At 37.6% G+C, this 23,350-nt stretch overlaps 1 protein-coding gene across 1 annotated transcript in view; it reads right to left on the bottom strand.

Annotated features, from left to right (window-relative positions):
- LOC148189672 (uncharacterized) overlaps nt 1–23,350 on the bottom strand; it is a 139,054-nt gene that overhangs the window by 77,713 nt on the left and 37,991 nt on the right. The window contains exons 4-6 of the mRNA XM_088076012.1: nt 20,622–20,721; nt 2,961–3,078; nt 391–514 (exon numbers count right to left, since the gene is read on the bottom strand). Coding sequence (XP_087932138.1) covers nt 391–514; nt 2,961–3,078; nt 20,622–20,721 — 342 coding nt within the window. The remainder of the gene's footprint in view (nt 1–390; nt 515–2,960; nt 3,079–20,621; nt 20,722–23,350) is intronic.

Below are 23,350 nucleotides of genomic sequence, written 5' to 3'. Positions count from 1 at the left end.
TTTTATTTCAATAATTGCATTAATGGAAAATTGTGTGTTTTATTCTTAACCAACACCAGTGGAGACAGTCTGCAATACATGCAAAGAAAGTAAAAGCATGTGAGGAATTTTTACTATGTAAAACCTCTAAAGGCATTTATACAAACTTTTGTGTTGGAGTTTGTTATATTTCAAATTCTAAATTTCAACAGAAATACCTTAATTTTTTTTTGTAAATACATATCGGTTGCAAATATCAATCATCGGTCTCATTAAGTACTAATAATCTGTACCCATATCAGCCCTGAAGACCAGTATCGGTTGGCCCCTGCTGCAGATACAGTGCAAAGAAGAGTCCAGATGAAATGTGGTTTGCTTTGAGTAAAAGTGTGTTTGTGAGCATGTGCTTACCAAAGGGCAGCTCGAAGCGGGTGTCCAGCAGCACTTGGTGTGGAGTCGGGTTGGTGGTCCCACAGATCTCATCCTCCCTCATCAACACCTCGGAGTCAAGAGACGTCCACTGTCCTGGTCCCTCCTGAAAAAGAGAAACAGAGTGAAGAACAGAAAGCAAGAGAGAGAGAGAGGAAGAAAAACTTAAAGTTAGAAACAGAGATTAAGGATTAAAGCGTCAACATGGTAATTGAGGGCGCGGTCGGGCTCGGGGGGGAACGCTTTTCAATAAAACCTGAGCACAGATGAAAAGATGTAGAGGCGAGGAACAACAGTGGCAGAGCAGGGGTGAGGGTTTACTGTGCTTCAAACTGAGGGGAGAAGTCAAACATCAGCGGCTGCATTATTAACGACTGCACACGCTCGGCCGCTGCCTCACTCCAAAACTCTCCAGAAAAAGTAATGAGGTCTACGAGTGAGACGAGCCTGCTCGCCGTGCGCTGGAATGAGTTGGCAACCTGTGAGAGTGATTTCTGAGAGCTGGCTGACAGCTAAAGATGGTGCTTTCATGAGCACTGGTAGGCAGAACGTGAGCATTTGTGTTTATTTTGAGGAGGAGTTATGAGTTTGAGCAGCACCTGCTGTATATATATATACATATACATATACATATACATATATATATACATATACATATACATATACATATATATATATATATATATACATAATTATTGCTCTTATTTTATGAGTACAAACAACAGCCTACAGCGAGGGATGGCAAGGTGGAAGACAAAGACATAATTTCTCTGCCTCTCTGCTTCCTGTTGCTAAGACATGTTTTTAACAGTAATCATTGTGAGGCAGGTTATGTCACATCATTTGAAAAAAGACAAGTGTCCGGAGCTTTAAGATGCATTTACAAGCAGCCGAATGAGAAAAAAACTCACATTAACCACAAGTAAGACACACGGAGAATAAAATTCAAGTTTTAAATCCCGTCTAAAAACGTATTTTTATAGAAAGGTTTTTCCTAATAGTTGATGGACTTTAATAATCTTACTGTTCTCTTTCATTTATTATTATTAATGTTTCCTCTTATTGAAGCCTGCATTCATATGTATATGTCTTTGTGTGTATGTGAGTACGTTTACATGTTTGTTTCATAATCACTGTTTTTTGTTTCTCTCTTGGACAGCACTTTGTGCTTTTGCTTGAAAATTGCTCTACAAGTTTATTATTATTATCATTATTATTACTGACATGTACCGTCAGTATATACACTTTATAAATTATACCGGTATTATCGTGGACATATGATATGGCAGACCCCTAATTTAAAGGATAATTTTCTGTAAAAATTTGAGAGGAAAACTTTTTCCTCCACAGAGAGCGAAAATTCTTCATGAATTTAAATGGTGAGTTAAACAAAAGCAAAATTACATTTAAACATCTGTTAACTAACTTACACAACTCGTGCAGTTTAATTCAAGCATCTATTTAACACAGTTTTGCTTTTGTTAAATGTGGTCCCCGTTTATTTTTATTCATGACGAATGTTTCTCCGTTCACTGCAGAGGGCTGCAGGAAAGCCAAAGTTTTCCTTGAGAATTGAAGGTAACATGGTGTTTTGATCATTATATCGACGCTGTACCACCTTTTACTACAGTTTCAATGTCTTTATCCGTCACAGAGATCAGAAAATACAAATATCTCTGTTTAAATCAAACTTTTCTGTTTGTTTCAAAATAAAAGCCCTCTGACAACGTTTCTGTTGACAGAATCCCATCAGTTATTGACACAAGTCATTTCATCGTGAAATATTTTTACCACCATTGACCTTGACAATGCAGGAGCTTGCACAGCCTCATAAATGAGCGCAACGTGTGTTTAAAATTCTGGAAATACAGTAGACTCAACAGCAAGCGCCCCTGCAGAAGCATCGCAACAACAACTTCAGTGTGAACGCTGCAAGCGTGCAAGACGCAGCAGTTCAGCGAGGTTGCCGTCACGCTCTGCTCACACATGCAATGTGCTCCAGGTTTGAATGTCGCGTACGGCTCCTTTAAGAGAGTCCTTTAAAACATACGCCAAAAGTCCACAGTCCTCGTTCTGTGGAAAAATATATTCCAAAGTTTGCCTGAAGCTTATATGAAGCTGAAGTTAATTAGATCAACTGTTTTTCAAAGTTACGTTGTTTTTTTGTACCAAATTCCCTCTTTACGCTACGATTCCTGCAGTTTAGCGTGAATTACTGTCTGTAGAAACATTAAGGGGTAGTTTTGTTTTAGATAGAGAGCAAATTTGGAAGATGAACCACTTGATTTGATTGCCTCAAATTGACTGCTGAAGCCTCATCAGCTTCAAATAAACTGGAAATGCAGTCGGGGGGACGACTCAACAGCCAGCAGAACCTGCGTCTATGTTCATACTGTGAGTTTTGTTTAATGACACATTTGAAAAAAGCTAATCATTTGTGATGATTTGCTGATAAAGAATGTGGCTGAGGGCTCTGAATGAACTTCTGTACTCGTGTCATTAATTTTTAGCGGGTGAAATAACAAGGGCGTGTTATAGCTGGAGAGCGTTACCTCGTCAGACTGTCGGATGGTGTCCAGGGGAATCAGCGCCGTGCCGATCATTGTGTCCCAGATCAAACCTTTGTTCCACAGCTCCACCACCAGCCCTGACTCCAGATGATTGATCTCACTGTGCAAAAAGACAAACACACACTACATTACACACACAGTTCAAAGTGCAAACATGCCATCAAAACTCAGTGTATGAATGGGATGTACATATACACTTTAAAAACAATGAAAATGATATAAGGAGAGAGCGATCTGGCTGTAAAATAACATCACCGTACTTCAGGGCAGAAAAAAAATGTTGTAGATAATAAATAAAATTGAAATGTATTCACTTCATGATGAATTGCAACCAATGAGTGTGTCTTTTTATACTGAATGGAGGCCACTGAAGTGAGTGATAAATTGTTCAGTGATGTGCATGAAAGGAACATCCGAGAACAAATCTACAGATATTACTGTACGCTGTTTTGAGGGCTAGAATTTTGATAAACATCAATAACAGAATAAAAAAAGGTAATATAAGTTGTAAAGCAAGTTTCTTTCAGACACTGAGTGTAAAACAACTTTTAGATCACTATAATGCTTTTTTTCCTAATTAAAGTTAGCAGAGACTGTAATCAGTGTGAGGTGTGACGGAAAGTTCAGGGTCAGGGCATAAATAAAAGTACTGGATACTATAATGAGGACGGTAACAACCATTTTTGAATGGGTAATAATGACAATGAGCTTCTTTTGTGCGAGTTTGTGCTGTTGTACCAAACTGTAGTGATGACACAAGAATACTTTTAATGACTTCAGAGTAGAAACAGAGCAGAAAGCTGTCTGTCTCACTTTGAATTTCTGAAGCTGTCAAATAAATAAAAGAGTTTCAAAGGCTTTTTTATTTTTTATGATGTGGTCTTTTTTGATATTTCATTTCAGCGTAAATATGTGTTCCAAGACATTTGAAGGAAGTGGTAACTGGATTTTGTGTGTTGGGGCAAAGTTTGCATCTGAATTCGGTATTGATAAAGTTGACCCGACATCAAAATGTCATGAGATTAATCGCTGTGCGTATCGTGTATAATAACCTGCCTTACATTAGGAAATTTTGCATCCCATTACCTCATTTTTTTGTTTTGTGTTTATGTTTGCTCTGCTCTTTATCTGGTTTTGTTTTCCTGCTTATTGATCCTATAATGTAAAAAAATAAAAAGTTAAAGTATACTTTTACATAAACTTACAGTTTCAACATTACATTACAGTTTCCCAAATTTAGAGGACATAAAATAACATGGGCTTGTCTCGATGGTAACCCCAGATTTGCAAAAACTCCATGAATTTCAGGTTCCTGGTTTCAAGTGAAATGCCGAAACGTCACCAGACCTTAAACACGATGTTGTCACACCATAAAACAGTGAGACGAATATATTTGAAGAAACCTGGAAGAGTTTCACAAATCTAGTTTAACATCTAGCCATAACGAGACAGATGGCTTTTCTAATATTTGTTTTTTATTTTACCTTTTTTTAAGATATAATGTTTGCATTAAAGTGGCTATAATTTGATTTTAAAGATTTGTGAATTTATTAACTTGTGTTTTTGCTTCATCCAAACATTTTATTTGCCAACTTGTCAATAAAAAAACACCACAAAAACATTTGTTTATTGTCACTCACTGCTTATAAATGCTATTATCAGTCAACTTATTATGCTGCAGCTGATGCTGACAGTACTCAACAACAAAAAAACTACATTTGGTCCATATTTTACTTGTGCTTTAATAAACGTACTGCAGCGTTTCACCCCGACATTGTACCTCTCTCTTCCATCGGGTCAATAAGTGGGCCGGTCTTATCCTAAAGTAGTGAGGGATGACAGCCGTCATTTTCTGACAGATCCGTCTTAAAGAGAAGACAGCAGCCAAACTGTGTCCCCTCCTCATATGCATATTTATATTCACGCTGCCATTCATATTCATAGTGCTTCAGTTTGGCTGTCAGTCATCTCTGATGACACTTCACAGCTGGGATGATGGAGAGAGGAGGGTGGGCGGGAGAATCTGGGTGCTAACTGTGTGTGTGTGTGTGTGTGTGTGTGTGTGTGTGTGTGTGTGTGTGTGTGTGTGTGTGTGTGTGTGTGTGTGTGTGTGTGTGTGTGTGTGTGTGCATGTGCGTGTGTGTGTTCATGTAGCTACATGTCACACACTGAGGAAGTGCACCAGCTGAGCGACGAGTCGAGTCAAAACGATGATGTTCCTACATGTTATCACCATTAACTTTGCTTGTTTACATGTTTGTGTGACCGTGGAGACTTTGAGAGGATTTGGTCGCACTGATTAACCAAAGTGAAAGAGATCATATTGTGCCGGTAAAGATGCTTGCATTTAGAAAAGTGTAAAGACAGCAGAGGCCAGAGACCAGTCCAGGTAGCCGAAGCATTCTGGTTAATAACAGCGAACTGTAACCAGTGTTTCACCTGGTAACACAACATGTGCAGCCGCCTGTATCTAAAATTCACTGTAAAATTCACAAAATATGTCTTTTCTTTTTTCTTTTTTTTTTTTTTTACATACAGTGTCAGATCAAGTCTGTCTAGTTGGTGATCAGAGGTCCGTAAAAGGTTCCTTTGTTTTCTGAAATAAATCCAACTTATTTTTTAGGATATAATTGTGCTGTTCAAGTAAAGTTTCACTCATGAGTTCCTGAAACAAAAATAAACTTTTTTTTTGCTGTGCCACAGCATCGTGTTTTATCAGCTATCACATGTAGTGATGGCTCCCAAAAAAATGTATTCCAGCTCAAGATTTAGGTCATCAGGAGTTTCATCCACCTGAAAGTCCAACAGCAGCAACATGAACCCAAAGCTTCGGCATCAGATCGCACAGAGCCCCGAGCAAAAAGCTTCTGAAGTATCAGCCTGACTTTCTGAAATATAAATCCACACGCATATAGCCGAGGATCTGTTTACATGATGAAAAGCAAAAACGCTAAGAAGAGAAACCGTGACATGTTCCGTCTGTCTGTCAATCTCCTCCGCTTCATTTCAGTAATACAGACAGCGGCGCACCTACACACGCACCCCCTAATTTAGCGATGCTCATTCCACCGTTTCACAGCTCAAACACCCACTCGCCTGTCTGCGGGGCTTACAGTAATCATACGTCAGAAAATATTTAGACACCAAAAAGCATTAAACCACTTGCAGACAATGTGCATCTACAGAGATGACGAGGTTTTTCACATTTTTCTCTATAAGCTCTTTCAGGCTTCAAAATCCCTGCTGTTTGTTTTAAATTCTTGTTTTATCGCATCAGATAGATGTGACAAATTTGTTCTCCTCTTAAAATTTTGGGAATTTTTTTCCTTTAAATTTTTGCATTTTTTTTAATTTATTTTTTCCTTTTTTTTTAAAAAAAAAATGTCAGTTTCTATTTTTAATCTTTTGTCAAAATGTCAAAATGTTTGGTAATTGTTTTCTTTGAAGCTGTGTGCAGATTTTTTTGATCTTTTAAAATTTTTGGTTATTTTGGAAAAAAACATGCCTTCCAAACTGACAGGCCTGCAAATATTCAGTATGTATATATATATATATATATATATATATATATATATATATATATTCCTTCAACACATGTTGGAAAAACACATATTGTCCCCAAGTCATTGCGAGGAAAAGTATTTGTAGCTTTGGGGAAGGTAAAAAAAATAATTAAATAAACAGCTATTTTCCCCCCCCCTCTGGTAAATGAAAAATGGTCCCTTAAGCCTAGTCTTATTAAAAAAACTTCCTATGTGCTGCAAATTCACTGAACTTTAATATAAAGTGTGTTTTCACTAACATAACGTGGCTGCAGAATGGACCTGTGACCCACTTTTGGACCGCGACCCACCAGTTGTCTAAACCACTAGTTTAGACAACGTCTGTGCTTTGTGAGTGGACTTTCTTTGTGTCCCAATGAGCCATTTAAGACGCACAATTCCTAAAAACCCACAATGAAGTCAACCCATTGGAAGTAATGTATTGCATAACATGGCAGTCAGACCCGGATCAGCTGATGTGAAATAAATAAATGAATGAACAAACAAAAGGAGTGTTTTATAATCTACAAACTGATTTTAATACATGAGATTATTTCATTGAAACCATGAAACAATAACCCCCAAATAGGATTAGAAAAAGGTCTGATGTTGTCCATCCCTGCAGCCTGTCTCCAACCTGTCTCTGACTCATGGTGTGTGTGTGTGTGTGTGTGTGTGTGTGTGCGCGTGCGTGCGTGCGTGCGTGTGTGATCTCGAAGCTTTACATCCGACTCTGGCGTACGCCCTCCATCAAAGCCCATCCATTATTGAGGGGATGGTTTGTGTTGTTACTGGGAACAAAATGATGTATTTTTATCACTCAGAAACCACACACAGACAACAACATGTTAACACACACATGCACACCTACACACAGCCATTTTGTGTTTAAGAGCGGAGAAAGAAACTGCAAAAGAGAAAGGAGGGATAAGACGAGGGGGGAGAAAAGTGTGTGGTCATGCTGAGCTCGAGGCTTGATGGGAATTATGAACTGAGACGGAGGATTGGAGGCACTTTGGGGAACAACAGGTGAAGTCACTGGTGAAACGCGTCTTTTTACACGTTACTGAGGAACTGTTTACACGGGAACGCGGCTCTTCTGCTCCTGAATCAATGCATAAAATTAACACATTTTCACTAAGATGTTGTCATTAATAACATGTTTCTTTAATGTTTTCTACTTCTTTGATGTGGTGGAAGATTTTTTCAGCATGTTGGACACTCAGTATTGTCACACAATGTATTTTTGTCTTACCACATTAATTATTGAATTGATACCATTAAAATTTTGTAATACAGTGCCATGAATCATGCTATGCTGGTGCATGTGATGTGTTTCTTTCCCCTATTTTTACTCAATTTATCCAGATTTTTGTAAAAGAAGCAAATTATTTTTATTTATGTCCCTCCAAAATCAAACTCTCTGTTTCCTTCATATTTTTCCTTTGTTTTCTTCATATTAATTGTCAAATATATTTTTTGCATTTATTCTGTGTATGTACTAATGTAAAGACACACTGTTATTTATCTACACACATATTAGTGTTATACAGAGACGAGTTGCTTTTCTGAAGATGCTTTTTCTTTTTACACACTATATATACCATCTATTCTCACTATGTTTGATGTGATTTGTAGATTTGTTTTTACTACCTCACCGAAGACTGAATGACCTCAGCTGTTTTTGACTCACTTGATTGTTGATGTATTTCAGATGGCGACTCACTAGAAAACATTTAAGTCTGAGGAAGAGCGTTTTGGCTCAAAACGTCAACGATCCAGCACCCACTACAGGATATGCGTGTCTTATTTTTGAATCTCCTTCTGGGAGAAGACAAAACAACTTACAGTTAAGCATGTCATAAAATCAGTTTGGTGATAGAAAGTGAAAAAAAAATGAGGTGATGTAAAGTAAATGTTCTGCACTGCAGATGGTATTGTCAAAGATTTTATCTTTTTTTTTTCCAGTGTACGTCATATTTATAGTTGATGTTTTGCCCCAAACAACAAAGTGCACCCAACTGTTTGGTTTATGTTCAGTTTAATTCATTTTTATTTATAAAGGTCATTATCACAAATCAACATTTGCCTCAGACGGCTTTACAGCACATTATATCCCTCTGTTCTTGCACATGTTCAGCGACTAAGGAAAAACGACCCAAAAAAAACTCAAGACAGGCGACTGAGGAGGGATCCCTCTTCCAGGATGGACAGACGTGCAATAAAGGTTGTAAAGAACATTAAATTACAGTAGAAATATCATATCAAAGTTATGGAGATATGTGTCTCGGTCTTGTTAAGAGAATTCAGGTTAGTTTTTAAGCTACTTTTTAACGACGACTGAGGTCACTGAGATTTTTCTGAAAGCTTCTATGCGCCCAGCCGGAAGTACATTCCTGCAAACCACTAATATGTTACGTTTGTTTGTTATAATGTTGTAGATACACTGAAACTTTATGTTTCTGTACATTTCAACATTAATTGTGGTCAATGTGGGGCTATGTTTTGGCAAAAAAAAACAAAAAAACATTTACGGTTAGAAAAAGAATTTTTTTTGGAGTAAAATACACACTTTTGGGGGTAAAATCCGATATGGAAATGCAGCAACGGCCCTGTAAAAAATAACAGCTTTTTATGGCACTATCCCGGCAGAAAATGCAGCATTGCCTGGATAAAACACATCCGCTTTCTGAGGCACTAACACTGCAAAACACCGCAGAGTGTTTGCTCTCTCGGTAGAAAATAAAGCCATGGCTTGGTTAAAAAGCGACCTGTTGCTGCTGTAAAAGCAGCAGTTACATTGTCAATGCACAGTATTTGAATCCACACATTAACAACTTTGTAATCATAAAATCCTCTTAATAATATGAAAGGTCATAGGTTGTTAAAATATGATTGCAGTCTTTACCATTCATATAAAATGAACGCAGCATTACCTTCTGCTCAGACTGTCAATGAAATGATCTCTGCTACGCTGCTAATGTGCGCTTGAGATTTGAAAAAAGTTATTCTTTCTTTAAAGCAGATGCAGCCAGAAAAGCCAGGAAACGATACTCTGTCTGATAATCAGCAGCACTGAGAGTGGTGCTAACATCATAAATCAGAGCGAGGAGGGAAAAAGGCTGTGATCAGACAGCAGTAAATCATTCCTGTTATTATAACTTGATAAAGTCATTGGAAAAGAAAAAGGTCACCATTTTTTTTTTAAACTGATACACGACTTAATTGACGGAGAACTGCAAGGAAAGAGCAGACTGTGACCTGAGTCACCGGAGAGGCGGTCAGACAGAAAGACAGAACCCAAACAGTGATAGAAGAGCAGTCTCAGGAGAAAGACTTCTACTGAATTCAGAAAAGGATCAAATAAATAGCTTGAAAAGAAACAGAAACATTAATTTATATTCTTGCAGTTATTTCCTAAGAGATTCGTAGTCATTCTCAAATTTTCCAGCGACAAGCTCGGCTTCAGAGAGGCAAGCCTTTTAAACCTCAGTAAACTGGCTCGATTTCTTTCAAAAGTGTATGAAGAAGGCAATAAGAAAATAAAAAAAGGAAGAAATGACCCCCAAATTGGCAAGAAACTAGTAAAAGTACAATAAAAAACCAACTAAAATTTAATATTTAAACAAAAAAAACTAAATACAAGAAAAAAGGACATGACCTGAAAAAGGTGTCTGAAAAGTTATAATTCTCTAAAAATATAATTGTTATTAGCTACAAATATAATTTTTCCCTAAGTTTTTCTCTTTTCCCAAGACAGTTTTTCCCCTTGCTTTTAAAAATAATTTTCTAAATCTACTAATTTCTTTCTGAATTTTTGCTTTGTGCCTTTCTCCCCGTCCTTTTAAAGAGATCACACCAATTTCAGGGTTCAAAGGTTCAAAGTGAAAGAAAAATATAACTTAAACTTAAAAATATAAAAATATATTTAAGTGTATAATTACTATTATACTACTAAATGTTTCTATGTACTTGAAATCCCCTTAAAATAAAAGAAATACAAGGAAACTATGAATTAAATATCAGTCTGAAGCATCAAGATAATAATTAGATTGGCATATAGGAGATCACTGCACACTGAGGAAATCACATCTGAAGATTATGAGTGACCTCTGACACGATACTGTAAATCAGGTCAAAAGATTAACACTTTCAGTAGCATGGGAGGACAGTAACTACTGCGACAGACAAACAGAGCCAGAGAGAGAAAGAGTGAGGAGTAGAGATTAAAAATACACAAGATCACTTATACTGTGAAAGAATATAAAGAGAGTCAACAAGACAGACAGTAAAAGAGAGACGTAATAAACGGACAGAAATTTAATCCAAAGATGCACGAGCAGAAACGGGCACGTGAGGCCTAGTGACCCTGAGTGTAGAAGGATCAACATTCAACTGCTTATCCCCTTATCCCACCAAACAACCAACCCAACAACCAGCCTTCACACACACACACACACACTCACACACACACACACACACACACACACACACACACAGAGCCAGCTGTCTCGTCAGTGCATGTATCAAATCATCAGATTTACGTAATATAGACTAGACAGGATGAACGGACAACATTTTTGGAGTGGCATGATTTCATTTATAAGAAGAGGTCTGTGTGAATTCAATGTTGAGCAACAGGAAACAACAGAATGGGACCCACGGTTCTTGTGTTATGGCTAAAAACATGTATCACCACGTCACCGTGACCTTTAAACCTTGTGCCAAATTTGAGGAAACCCCCTCAAAACCATCTTCAGATAATACATTCACAAAAATGAGACAGATGCAAGGTGATGTTGACCTTGACCTTTGAACACCAAATTCTAATCAGCTGATTGTTGAATCTAAATTAATGTCAAATTTAAAGAAATACTCTCAAGGTGTTCTTAAGATATGAGTTTGACAAGAATGCGACAAATTCAAGGTCACCAGGACCTTGACCTTTGACCACTAAAATCAAATCAACTCATACTTAGTCTACTCGAACGTTTGTGCAAAATTTGAAGAAACTCCCTCGAGGTGTTTTTGAGATATCCTGTTAACAAGAATGAGACTCACAACGTCACAGTGAACCTCACCTTTGACCTTCAACCACAAAAATCTAAGAAATACATCCTTGAGTCCAAGTGAACATTTGCCAAATGTAAAAAAGAATGTGCATGTCACAAGAATGTGCAAGCAGATCGGATGGATAACCACAGAAAAACCAAACATGGTAGCTCTATTTCTGCAGTTGTACATTAACAGTAGGCGATGACCGATGTTGGTTTTTTTAGGGCCGATACCAGTTATTAATAATAATGAGGCCAATGACCTATATTTGGAACTGCTATTCATTTACAATAAAAAATAAAATCTTTCTGGGATGTTCCCTGGTTTTTTTATTAAGTCACATAAATAATTTAAATAAAAACTGATTAAATAAAAATAGCTCCCTGGGGTTTTACAAAGTAAAAGTTACTCCCGTGTCGACACTTTCTTTGCACTTTTTAATTAATTTTATTCACGATCATTAAAATAAATAAATGAATGAAAAAATGGATCAGAACTGGAAAATCCAGACACATGAAACTTGGAGAACACGTCTGGTCGACTGCAGGTGATCCAGCTTCAAGAAAACGAGCATTAGTTTGAGCCTCTGTCCATCCATTGTCATAGAAAATGTGGTAAAAGCTTATTTTTTGCCATTCTCTAAATTATATAAAATGCTATTAAACAAAAAGCATTTTCATTATAAAGAGGACATTTTTTCACCTTGGAGAGCTTCGAGAAAAGATTGGTAAAGTCTTCCTCACATGCAGCTCGTGAGAAACAGCAGTAAACCAAAACTAAGAGTGTGTGTGCATGATTCTCGCTCACGTACTAAATGAGGATAATGAATTGGATTCTTGGAGTGTAATTTTTGGGCTGATTTCGGAGGCAGGTGCTCAGCAGGTGAGCCAAGGTTACAGGAAATCAAGAAAGGCAGATGTGTGTGAGCTCACACAATCCTCGAGTATTTTGGTGCTGAAAATTCAAAATTTGACCAAAAAAAAAAAAGAATGCAAAAGAAAGTAAGAATTAAATTAAGAAGATTCAAAGGATCAGCTGAGTCTCAGCGTGTTAATGAATCTGTCACATCATGTGGGATACAACCTATTGATGGAAAAGACAGACACTAGTTCCAAATATTGTTCACCATCAGACATTGCATGGTGGTAATAATCAGCGTTACCAAATATCAGTGTAATTTACACACTCTTTAAGTCAGTATTGAGCTATGTTTGGCACCCAGGCTAGTAATTTAGGGCAAATGATTGCTTCTTCTTGCCACTTCGCAAATTAGCATTAAATTAGGGGTTTATTTTATAAACTTTAGTTGACATAGCATGTGAACTTCTTCCAGATAGTTGTTTTATCTGACATCAAGTTGGCTTTCACAAAATCTGAGATTCCCAAAAGACATTACCACTTGTTGATCTGAAATGTCTTTAAAAAGTGGAAACCAGGAAACAAAAGAAATTTCACATTCGGCATTTGGCTCATTCTCCTTTTCCACCAATATTAGCCCGTGTACGCTGCTGAAAGATAGGCTATAGACTGGTTTCCCATTGCCAGTACAGCAGAGCTGTGTACACAGCCCTGCAGCAGAGCATGTGTGTGTGTTGGTGCATTGTTTTGGTGTGACCGTTTGAAAAGAACGAGTTAACAGTAGTGACCAGCACGAATGAAGGTCTGGAAAAACTCTGGTTAATTTCTCTTTCAAACTTGGTGCAGACTCAATGTTTTAACAGTGCTTTGGAGGAGATGAACAATATTTTAAGGCATTGCATCTCACTGCGTAAGGAGCTGAAATTACAGCGTTCACTCAGGTATTTCCATCAATGCTGATTGTGATAAACAGCCATGACTACTGTAGTGTTGCTGTTAGCATGTTTTTGTGCAGTGGGAAAGAGGCTTCAGTGATGGTTTCAGCGTACTAACTGGGGCGCTCTGGTGGCCGAGATGTGCTGACCAAGAACCCAACAACAGTCCTTTTTATTGCATGTTGTTCCCACTTCACCTTTACACAATTTCACCAAAAAAGGGATAGAACTACTAAAAATATAGGATTGACATGCTTTTTTAATATTAACATCAGCATACAGATGATCCTCACAGGAATGTATGCATTAGTTTTATTTAGCCGTAACCTGTCATGAACCAAAGTGTCATAAAAATTGATTTTTTTGATCTGCAAGTTTCACTACAAGGTCATTAGGATTCATGACAAGTCAATTGCTTGAGATGGCAAGCAACCAGAACTCCTACTTTGCTAAATGTTTCCTTTTTTTTTTTTACCAATTTATACTTTGAAACAAATGCAAGCAGCTTGACAAGACAGTGAGCATCTATTCTGCACTGAGCTCTGCACATTTGCCATATTTCCTTGTCCCTGAGAGTTGAAAAATATTGAACTTTGTGTTTACTGCTGCAGAACAAACAGAGACTGGTGGATCCGTCGGCTCTTTCTACATGCTTAAGCCTTTCCTTCATCCAGGACAGGTACTCTACCTTGTGCCAATATTTTTACGTCTATGGGATTCTGTATCATAGCAACCACATGCAGCCAAAGCCTCTCAGTTAAGAATTAAAAAACATAAAAAAAACTGTACACCTTATTTTGCCTTACTGGCATTCTGTGTTTTACAATGAACACATTTAAAACTGTCATCTTTGTCCATTAAAAAGCAATAATATACATTGTAATAGCCTAAGAATAAAGCCAGTTTACAAAGCACTAAAATCTGGATAAATGTAGCAGTTTGGAAAAATAAAAAATGGTAGAAATACTGTTTATCACACAGTTAAGCAACCCTTAATCAAAGATATTTTCATTCACAAGGACAGCCCTAAGTGTCCATACCAGGTTTCTTGGCATTGCATCCAATATTTGTCAAGACATTTAATTTCAGACTTCAGTGTTTGAATTACCAAAGTATATACCATCTCCTGAGCCACTCATGCCTCGAAGAGACACACTTTATAAAAATATGACTCGGAGTTTAGTGTTTCAAACCTAAAAATAGCTGGATAAATGTCAGTGGGGAGACTGAATGAGACGCTTTCCTCCGCCTTGACGAATACTGTCAGTTTGCTTTTAGGAAAGTCACATGAATTTTTCAGCGAGCTGGTCAGTGGCCAAGAAACTGTTGACGCACGAGTGGAGGTATGTGTAAATATCATCAGAGACAAGAAAACTTTCAGTAGCCGTGATCACTACAGTAGATGAACAAACATAAAATGCCTCATTAAGCATCACCTTCTCTTTAATTTCCCTAAAAATGTGTTCATGTGGAGAGGAGACATATCAAAGCTGTGTGTGTTAAGCCCTCCAGCATTAATAGATGGCTTGCAGCTTGAGCAATCAGGATTTTTGAAAGGTTACTGCCAGCTGCATACAGTCAGAGAGAAAGAAAGGAGTGCTATCAGCAGGGGAGAGATTAAGATTGAGAGGAGCTCTGGGTACAGCCGGGAATATTGTAACTACTATCCTCTGCTTTATTTACTTTTGGGCACGAGTTTGAGGGGCTGGCAAGATGGGTGAGCACAAGCCAGTCCAAACACATCTTTGAGTCAAACTGAAAATGAAAACCACATTTCAGTCTCCATCCAGCTCTGTCTGTCTGCCGCTGCCTCACTAATCTGTAGTATATTGGCCCAGGCCAGAATGACAGCACGCCACCAGACTAATCCTACAACCAGGAAGCCTCTACCTGACTGACTGACACATATACAGAGTATGACGTATGCAAGCTGCAGGTGCCTTAACACACGCACACAGGACAGTAAATCTAGTGGCACTTAAGCTCAAAACACTGACACACTCCCCTGGTTCATGAACGCACCACTGGTCAGCGAGAAGAGGCGAGGTTTTTTGTTTTTTTTTCTAATTCTCTTTTTATCGGTTTATGTGAATGTAAAAAAAACAAAATACACAATCAAATGAACATGAAGAACTTTCTATTATGTAAAAAAGCAAAATAAATAGATCAATACATTTTAAAAGTGAAATAAAGAATAATAAATAAATTAAAAATAAATAGAACAAATAGAATTTATAGGTGGGGAAAAAAGAAAAAAGAGCGGGTACTTATAAAAATTAATAAATAAAATCAATAAAATAACATAAGGATATAAAATAAGTAGAGACACAAACAAAACAAATACATTCTGCAGGTAAGAGTACATTATATATCCTGTGACGGAGGGTTTTTGGTGGCCTGATGTTTTAATTACAAAAATCCTATGATGCAAATTATATGGACTTCCACCTTCTGGAAGTGGTGAACGCAGAAGGTCAATGAGCAGTGACCTCAGCGGCTGAACAGAGAGAAAAAAGAGCGCCCACCCAAAGAGACTCAAACTTCAGCAAGAAAAGACACGGCGAAATCACCACATACATGGCACCTAGCACTAAAGGATATCAAAAGGTACTTTATCTTGAAAAAATAAGCTTCTTAACCGTCTATAGCGTAACATTTACGTAATAACAGTTACCAGTATTAGATTTTTAGCTACAGTATGTCACTCTTTATAGAAGATCTTTGAACTGCACGAGTCAAGACACCTGAAGACTGTGAGCATGCTTCGTCTCAGCCTGTGCAATATGTAATACCTGTTCCAGCTAATGCACATGAAAAAAAAGCTATATATTTAATATTTAGAAAGTTAGTTTTAACACTCACCTTAACCTCCAGGTAAAGAGTATGATAGCTTTAGCTTCTCTTGTAGCTAGGCGATTAATACTTTTTAAGTGGAAGGAGAAACTTCCCCCAACCTTTAAGATTTGGGTCAATGACCTTCACACCATTTGATACTAGAGAAGATTCGTTACTCTACAAGAGGATGTATTCAAGGATTTCATGCTACATGGAAATCTTTTTTAAGTTATATAGAGAAATAAGATGTCATTAATATCAGTGTTCTATATGACTGATCCTGTATTATGTATAATTTGAAACCCATAAGGACTTTCAGTCACTTGCTGATTTTCTTTTATCTACTTGTTTACTACGCTATTTTATTTTAATTAACCCCTTTACCCTTTTTTATTATCATTTTTTTTTTTTTTACTTTTTACTTTTTTATTATTATTTTTGTTATTATTGTAACTGTGCCACTTTTATTTATTTGTATGAAATATGCACAATTTGTACGTGATGCATATAATACAAGTGGCTGCATCCAAACTCAATCAATGCCAGGTTGTCGAATGGTACATGGCAGGGGGGGCTCTTGAATCCATGTACACTATTTTTCTATGTACAAATATAAATAAAAAGACTTGGAGCAAAAGAAAGTTAGTTTTAGGTGGACTTAAGTGAGAAGACAAGCTGAAACACTGTAAAATTACCTCAACTTTTCCTCTCAAAGTCATTCAGATTTTAAGGGTCTGGACACTAACTTTTTTTTTAAGTTTAAATATATTGTTTAATTTTACTGTAAAATATTAAATAAGTATTTCATCGATATAAAGAGGGTCTTCACATAAAACTGGGTTGTCTCTGCAGTAGAGAGATGCGAATACTTGGTGAATACTTGAATTGGTGCAACATGACCAAAGAAAAAAGACTGTAGATTTCCCTTTTGCTAAAGAAGTAGAAAATCTAGACCAGACTGCCCTGCACCGTACGAGACCAAAAAACGCTCCCACTGATGGATGACATAATGCCGAGTCATCCTCAAGTCAATGGCCGCCACCTGTTAACAACAATCTCATATTACAGTTAAACAGTAAACTTAATGGCATGATAATCCTGCCGTGAACTGACGGTGTAAATGCAGCTATGGACACAGCAAAGAAGTGAAAGTCACAAGAGCGAGGGCCGCCGCTTTCAGAGGCGGATGGAGGTTAAATACTTTTTCTCTTAAAGATGAAATCGATGCATTTGTGTCATTTGTATACGATTTTGTTTTGTTTGTTGGTTTTGTTTAATAACCCATATAATGTGAGAAGCAGCGGGTCTGAGGAATTTTCACATTATCTAATTTGGTCCCCATTCAAAGAGGTGTGGGCACCTCTGATCTACACATACTAGCCACATAGTTTTGATTCACAGCTGGCTGAAAACTCCCAAAGTATCCCTTCAATACTGCTAAAATAACGTTTTCATATATTTTTTGCCCACCGCGTCATATAACTTGACTTTTTCCACTTTCTCTTCTGTATGCTCTGATTCTATCATTTGTGAAACACACTAATAAACTTAAAAACTCACTTTAAAGCACAATCTGAGCAAACATGTCTGATTCACTGCTCTTACTGAGACCTTTCGTTCTGCAATTCAAATTTCTGCTCGAAACTTCCAACAGCGCTTCGACGCAGCACGCCGCTGCTGCCCCCCCATAGGGTCCGAGTGCTGCTAATGAGACTTTGCATCTAATAATCCATTTAGCATAAGAGGCCCCGGCGTTTCCTTTGTGGATAATCGTCAACATCGTTTCAATCACTATGTTTATGTTAAATGACATTTAATTTGAGCTGAACTCGCCTGAATCACATTCATACTGTAAAGGACCATACGTCTCTTTAGCAGTGCACAGATTGGACCGAACGCACAAGTGTGTTATTTATTCTTTGTAAGCAGCCGAGACATGATAAAAGCGGAAATAGAGTCTGAGTAGATCAGATAAAGGATAGCGTAATAGCAGAGATTATGAGCAGTATGGAGAGGAGAGGAGGGGAGAGGGGAGCAGAGTCTTATGTAATCGTGTGGATCCACAGGCAATCTATCCAATCCCTCTAATCAAGTCTCGGGGGATCAGTCTGCAGGGAAGATGTGTCTGTCCAATACATGACCCATGTGTGTCTGTGTGAGACAGACAGACAGTGAGGGAGAAAGAAAAGTCTAGAATATTTTATATGTGTTTTACAGGCTACTTAAATGCAATTTTGTTGTCGGCATAAGATTCCCAGTTATCATATCAGTCTAAGTGTTGTGGAGCTCCGGCAGGATGATAACCTTTCTGGAAACACCAAAAAAAGAATGCACTGCAACTTAAACGTGATGAAAACTTAAGTCGACAAACATTTAGTTACTAACCCACTGCACGCACTAATTTTGTTGGGAAAGTGGTATTAGTCAGACTGGTATTTTTTGACCTCATTGACCAATCACAATCACTGAGTTTGCAACACAAAGAAAGGTCAAACAAACTATGATGTGCATCCAGTCAGGGCTGCTTGACATTAGAATAAAGGCAGTTAAATGCTGCCGTATTTAAAGTTATCTGTTTAACCAAGATCAAATTCAACTCATATATAACACAGATGTCTGGACAACTGACGCACTGTTGTGTTAAAAATAACTCTAGACACCACTCTGAAAAATGTACCAGTCAATTTACCCGAGAAGAAAGCAAAGACTCATTTTTACAAACAATTTTGCTTTGATGGACAGAGAAAAAAAAGCAGGAGCAATTCAAAAAAACATGTCATGATTTCTACAAGTGGCCCCATCTAAGCCAAGCCACATAACATCAGGCCGCTCTCTCACTCCGCTGGGCACGAATCTCTCCACCAATCACAGATCACACCATCCCTAAAAACATTTCCCCCCCAAAAAAAACCTTATGAATGTGGATACAAAGAGCAGCACTAGTTCCACCAGCATAAAAAGTGAAGTGGGATTTCTCCATCTGCACTTTTTCTCCCCCGTGGAATCAGACTGGACCGGACAATTCATTAGATTTATCACTGACTCATCCACTTATCTGAGCTCGGCATGTAATTTCACTTTCCATCCATCCTACCTGCTCCAACCACAAATTCCCATTTAGTAGCCAGTGTCAGCCGGCCAGACCAGAGTCCCACAGGCGGCTCGCGCTCCCTTTCAATTTCAGTAAGGCCTATTAAAGCCAGCTAGCAAGTCAGCTAGCAGTGGATATCTGGCCTGTACTCATCTAAGGGCTGACACACACTCCGAAGCTTCAATTTCTCTCTGCATTTGTCTTAATATATCCCAAGAGGTCGGTGCCGAACAAGCTGTAGCTGCTAACATATAAGTGACACTGGGCCAAACAGTGAAAAGCCACTGGAAGAACCTGGAAACAACACAAACACAAACTTGGTGCCATGGAGCCGTACTGATAACAAATTTTTACATTGCCATCACGTAATAACTTTGCAACCTTTAAATCTGCAAAAAACACAGCTGCAGAATATCCTGAGCACGCAAATGAACACAATCATTACGTCATTTAGCTACGAAAACACAGATGATTGGACAGATCTGATTTTTTTTGTCTACATGAGCATTATGTATGATGACGCAGCCTGTCATTTTAATCCTAACTTTATACTTTAAAAAACTACAAACCCAAAAAAAGAAAACTGAAAGGAAACTTGCTTTTGTGTTTTCTAAAAAAGCTGAAATTTAAACATAAATCACTTTAAATGATCTTTTTATCTTTGCACCTCTTCTCTGCACTTTTGCTATTTTTCAAAGTCATTTTTTTTTAATATTCAGTGACTGATTTTTCCGTGTTTATCTTATCTCTTTTCTCTTTTATTGTAAATCTGTATTTTTTATGTTTTCATATTTTATTGCTCTGTAAAGCACTTTAAATTGTCCTGTTGTATGAAATGTTCTATAAAAATAAAGCTGCCTTGCCTTACGGTAGAAGATGTTATATTATCTTATTCCCTCTCTTGAATATTTAAACACTTCCGAATGTATGTTTATCATATCTTGCACATATTGTATATATTTAGTATTCTGATGTATATATAGTGTTGCACATTGTAGCATTACGCACATTATTACATTATTATTTATATATCTCTACCTTTACAAACTAGTTTTATACATTGTACTGCACATATTTTTATTTTTTTTACACAGATTACATACTCACATTACACACATTTTATGTATTTTAAATATTTTATTTGCTAGTGTTATTATTGTGGCATAATGCAGATACTGTATTTTAATATGTTTAATATACTTGTACTTCTTATACCTACCTCTGTAATTCTCTAGAATCAGAGCGACTGTAACAACCCTAACCCTGACAGCAGCAACAGAAAGTTTGCCGAATGTTTTGACGTTTGATGATGAAGGGTGAAACTCACAACATGAAGTCTTGCTCCCAACATGGCTGGTCCCCTCGGACTGTGATGGTGGTACTCTTCACATTTTGCACCTTTAAGGTGACATATGCATTGAACTTGTCTGGAAAAGATGAGAAAAATAAAACATATTTATAACTCTGTATTACAGATTTTTCATTTTGACTGAGTAGCTGTCTGGATTCATGCCTTATAAATAATAATGTGAGGAGGTCTTTTAGTTCATTTTACGTAAACAACACACTGCCATGCATATATTTACAACAAACAAACAAAGCTTTTCTTAAGGTCTGATCTGTTTGCATCCTCGTGACCTATCGTGCATACAGATTGAACTATAGGAAATATAAATTCCCTTTCTGCATAACAATACAGTTGACAGCCATTATTTTTGGAGCAGTGAAGCTCATAAAAAGATGACAGGGAGATAAACAAAAGCTAAAAAAACTACCATGAGGGACTTATCAGACAGGAGAAATAATTAAAACTAAGCACATAGGACAAAAAATAACTGAAGAACACACACTACCTAAGAGACACACACCCAGCCAGACAGACAGAAGATTTCATGCAGAATTTAATATTATACTGGAGATAAAGACATTATCCTGGACACAGCTGCAGAGTATGAGCATAAAACACAGAGCTTATGCAAATTTGATCTGTGCAATACATTAAACTTTTCTCTTTAAATCCCAAAACTGTGTGAAGACTGTAAACCATTGTGGACAGCATATTTGTGAAGAACTGTCAGAGAGCACTGATGAAGTGCGATTCAGATTAAATGCAATCAATATCCCAGTCATAACTCATCAAACAGAGCCTAAAAAAAAGTAATGATGTCTTCACCAATATAAAACAGGGTCAATAAAAATGTAGATATATTTCTTCACAAGCATCACACTGTATTTGCCAACTTCAATGTCGTGTCAACACACTGCTAAACCCAAGAAAGTTAATTTAGCAATGTAAAATGTAAATACGTAACACAAATATGAAACGTATGAATCCTCCGTCTTCATCAGGCAGGACAAAAGTGGGAGGACAAAGACAGAAATGAACAGAAGTGAGCAATTGCACCTTAAATAACTGAGCCGCGTGCCTTTTAATGATGCGCATTTGCAAGACAATGTCACTATTAACTGTGGACGCGCTGAACGGAGAACATTTTGTACCAGCAAAGAGCCACTTCAGACTGAACCAGAGCCTCATCACATTTTCTCATCTCACACTGCTGGCTGTACTGAGCACTATATGACCCTTTCCCTTCTTTTCTGTGACACTGGTTCATTTTCAGCATTGATCCAGGCATAATACATTCATATTCATTCACGCTGAAGCTACATTTGGTTATTCTACAGAGGTCAGCTGGTGCAAAGATAATAACACTCATTTTCCTGGAAGTTCCTCCTTGTTCTCATTGAGGGTCTGAGATTATTATTTCATAATGTGGACGTTGTGGAGCACTCTGATGTTAATAGAGACGTCCTCTTAACGTTGTCCTCTTTTACTGTAACTACTGTATACTTGCAACCATTCTTTTATTTTTTATTCACAAATGCAAAAGATTTTTTAAATTGCGTCTCACATCTCAAGTCATTTTTAGTGATGCAAATACAAATGGTGTTCATTTGAAATCCATGGAAAAGAGCGACTGAAGTTTTGTCACAAAAATCAGATGGACGCAGCTGTACAGGTTTTTGTAAGTCAACTTGCAGAGCAAGACCAGCTAAGATCCTTCCTGACATTGTCATACAGAAGATGACATACAAAAGTCCTGCAACAGTGCTTACAGGAACCAATGAGTGCAGCTTTAAGGCTTTCTGCAGAAGACGTTACATATATGGAGCTGCATACATACAGGTTCGTTTGCAAAACTCTGTACAAACCTTAGATACAGACAATAAGAACAAGTTTACAACATATAGTTGTAAGTTTTGGTGACATTGGCCTCAGGAAGTACTGTGATGATGTTATAGCTCAAAAAATTATTGACTGGCATTTAAATTGACAGTCAACCTTGGTTCAACCACCATTGTTCACCAACCTTATATAAGTGTTTACCACCACACTGTTGTGCACTGTTGTGCACCACAACAGAGACCCCCTAACCTTAATTTAAGTAGATACTTTAACCCAAACCACAATCTTTTCCTCACAAATTCATTTTTGTGCCTAATCAATCCCATCCTTGTCTGCAAACTTTAAATTTGTAACAGTGATTTTCAATCATTTTGGAAGACACAGACAAATGATCAATCCTGCCAACAGGGACATCAGATCAGAAATCACTGACAGTATATGTGTCATTCTGGACGGCTTTTTTTTTTAACTGGAAACTGTGCTGAATTTTTTGCCTTTAAAGGAGGAACTAAACCAATGTCCTCCTAGAAGGAGAAAACAGGTTAGTGTGTGTGTGTGTGTGTGTCTGTCTGTCCTTCCACCTAACTCACACTGATCAGCATAATCAGCATAAACCGAGGAGATTTGAGCCCCCGACCACTTAATCCCTGCTTGATTATCTGCCTCGAGTAGCCCACTCTTCGCATGGACAGAGAGCCCGATGTACACGACATCGACATCGTGTATGCAATCTGCGTGTGCTTGTGTGTGTGTGTCTGAGTGAGTGTGAGTGTGTGTGGGTGTGTGTGTGTGTGTGTGTGTGTGTGTGTGTGTGTGTGTCTGAATGTGTGTCTGTCCTGGAACATCTTTGTGTCCTTAATCTTACAACC

This window comes from Plectropomus leopardus, chromosome 4 (assembly GCF_026936395.1).
Source record: "Plectropomus leopardus strain MGB_pleo_1.0 chromosome 4, ASM2693639v1, whole genome shotgun sequence".
In the NCBI taxonomy this organism is placed as follows: domain Eukaryota; kingdom Metazoa; phylum Chordata; class Actinopteri; order Perciformes; family Serranidae; genus Plectropomus; species Plectropomus leopardus.
Note: the sequence above shows the minus strand (reverse complement) of the source record. Positions and strands in the feature narration are given on the sequence as shown.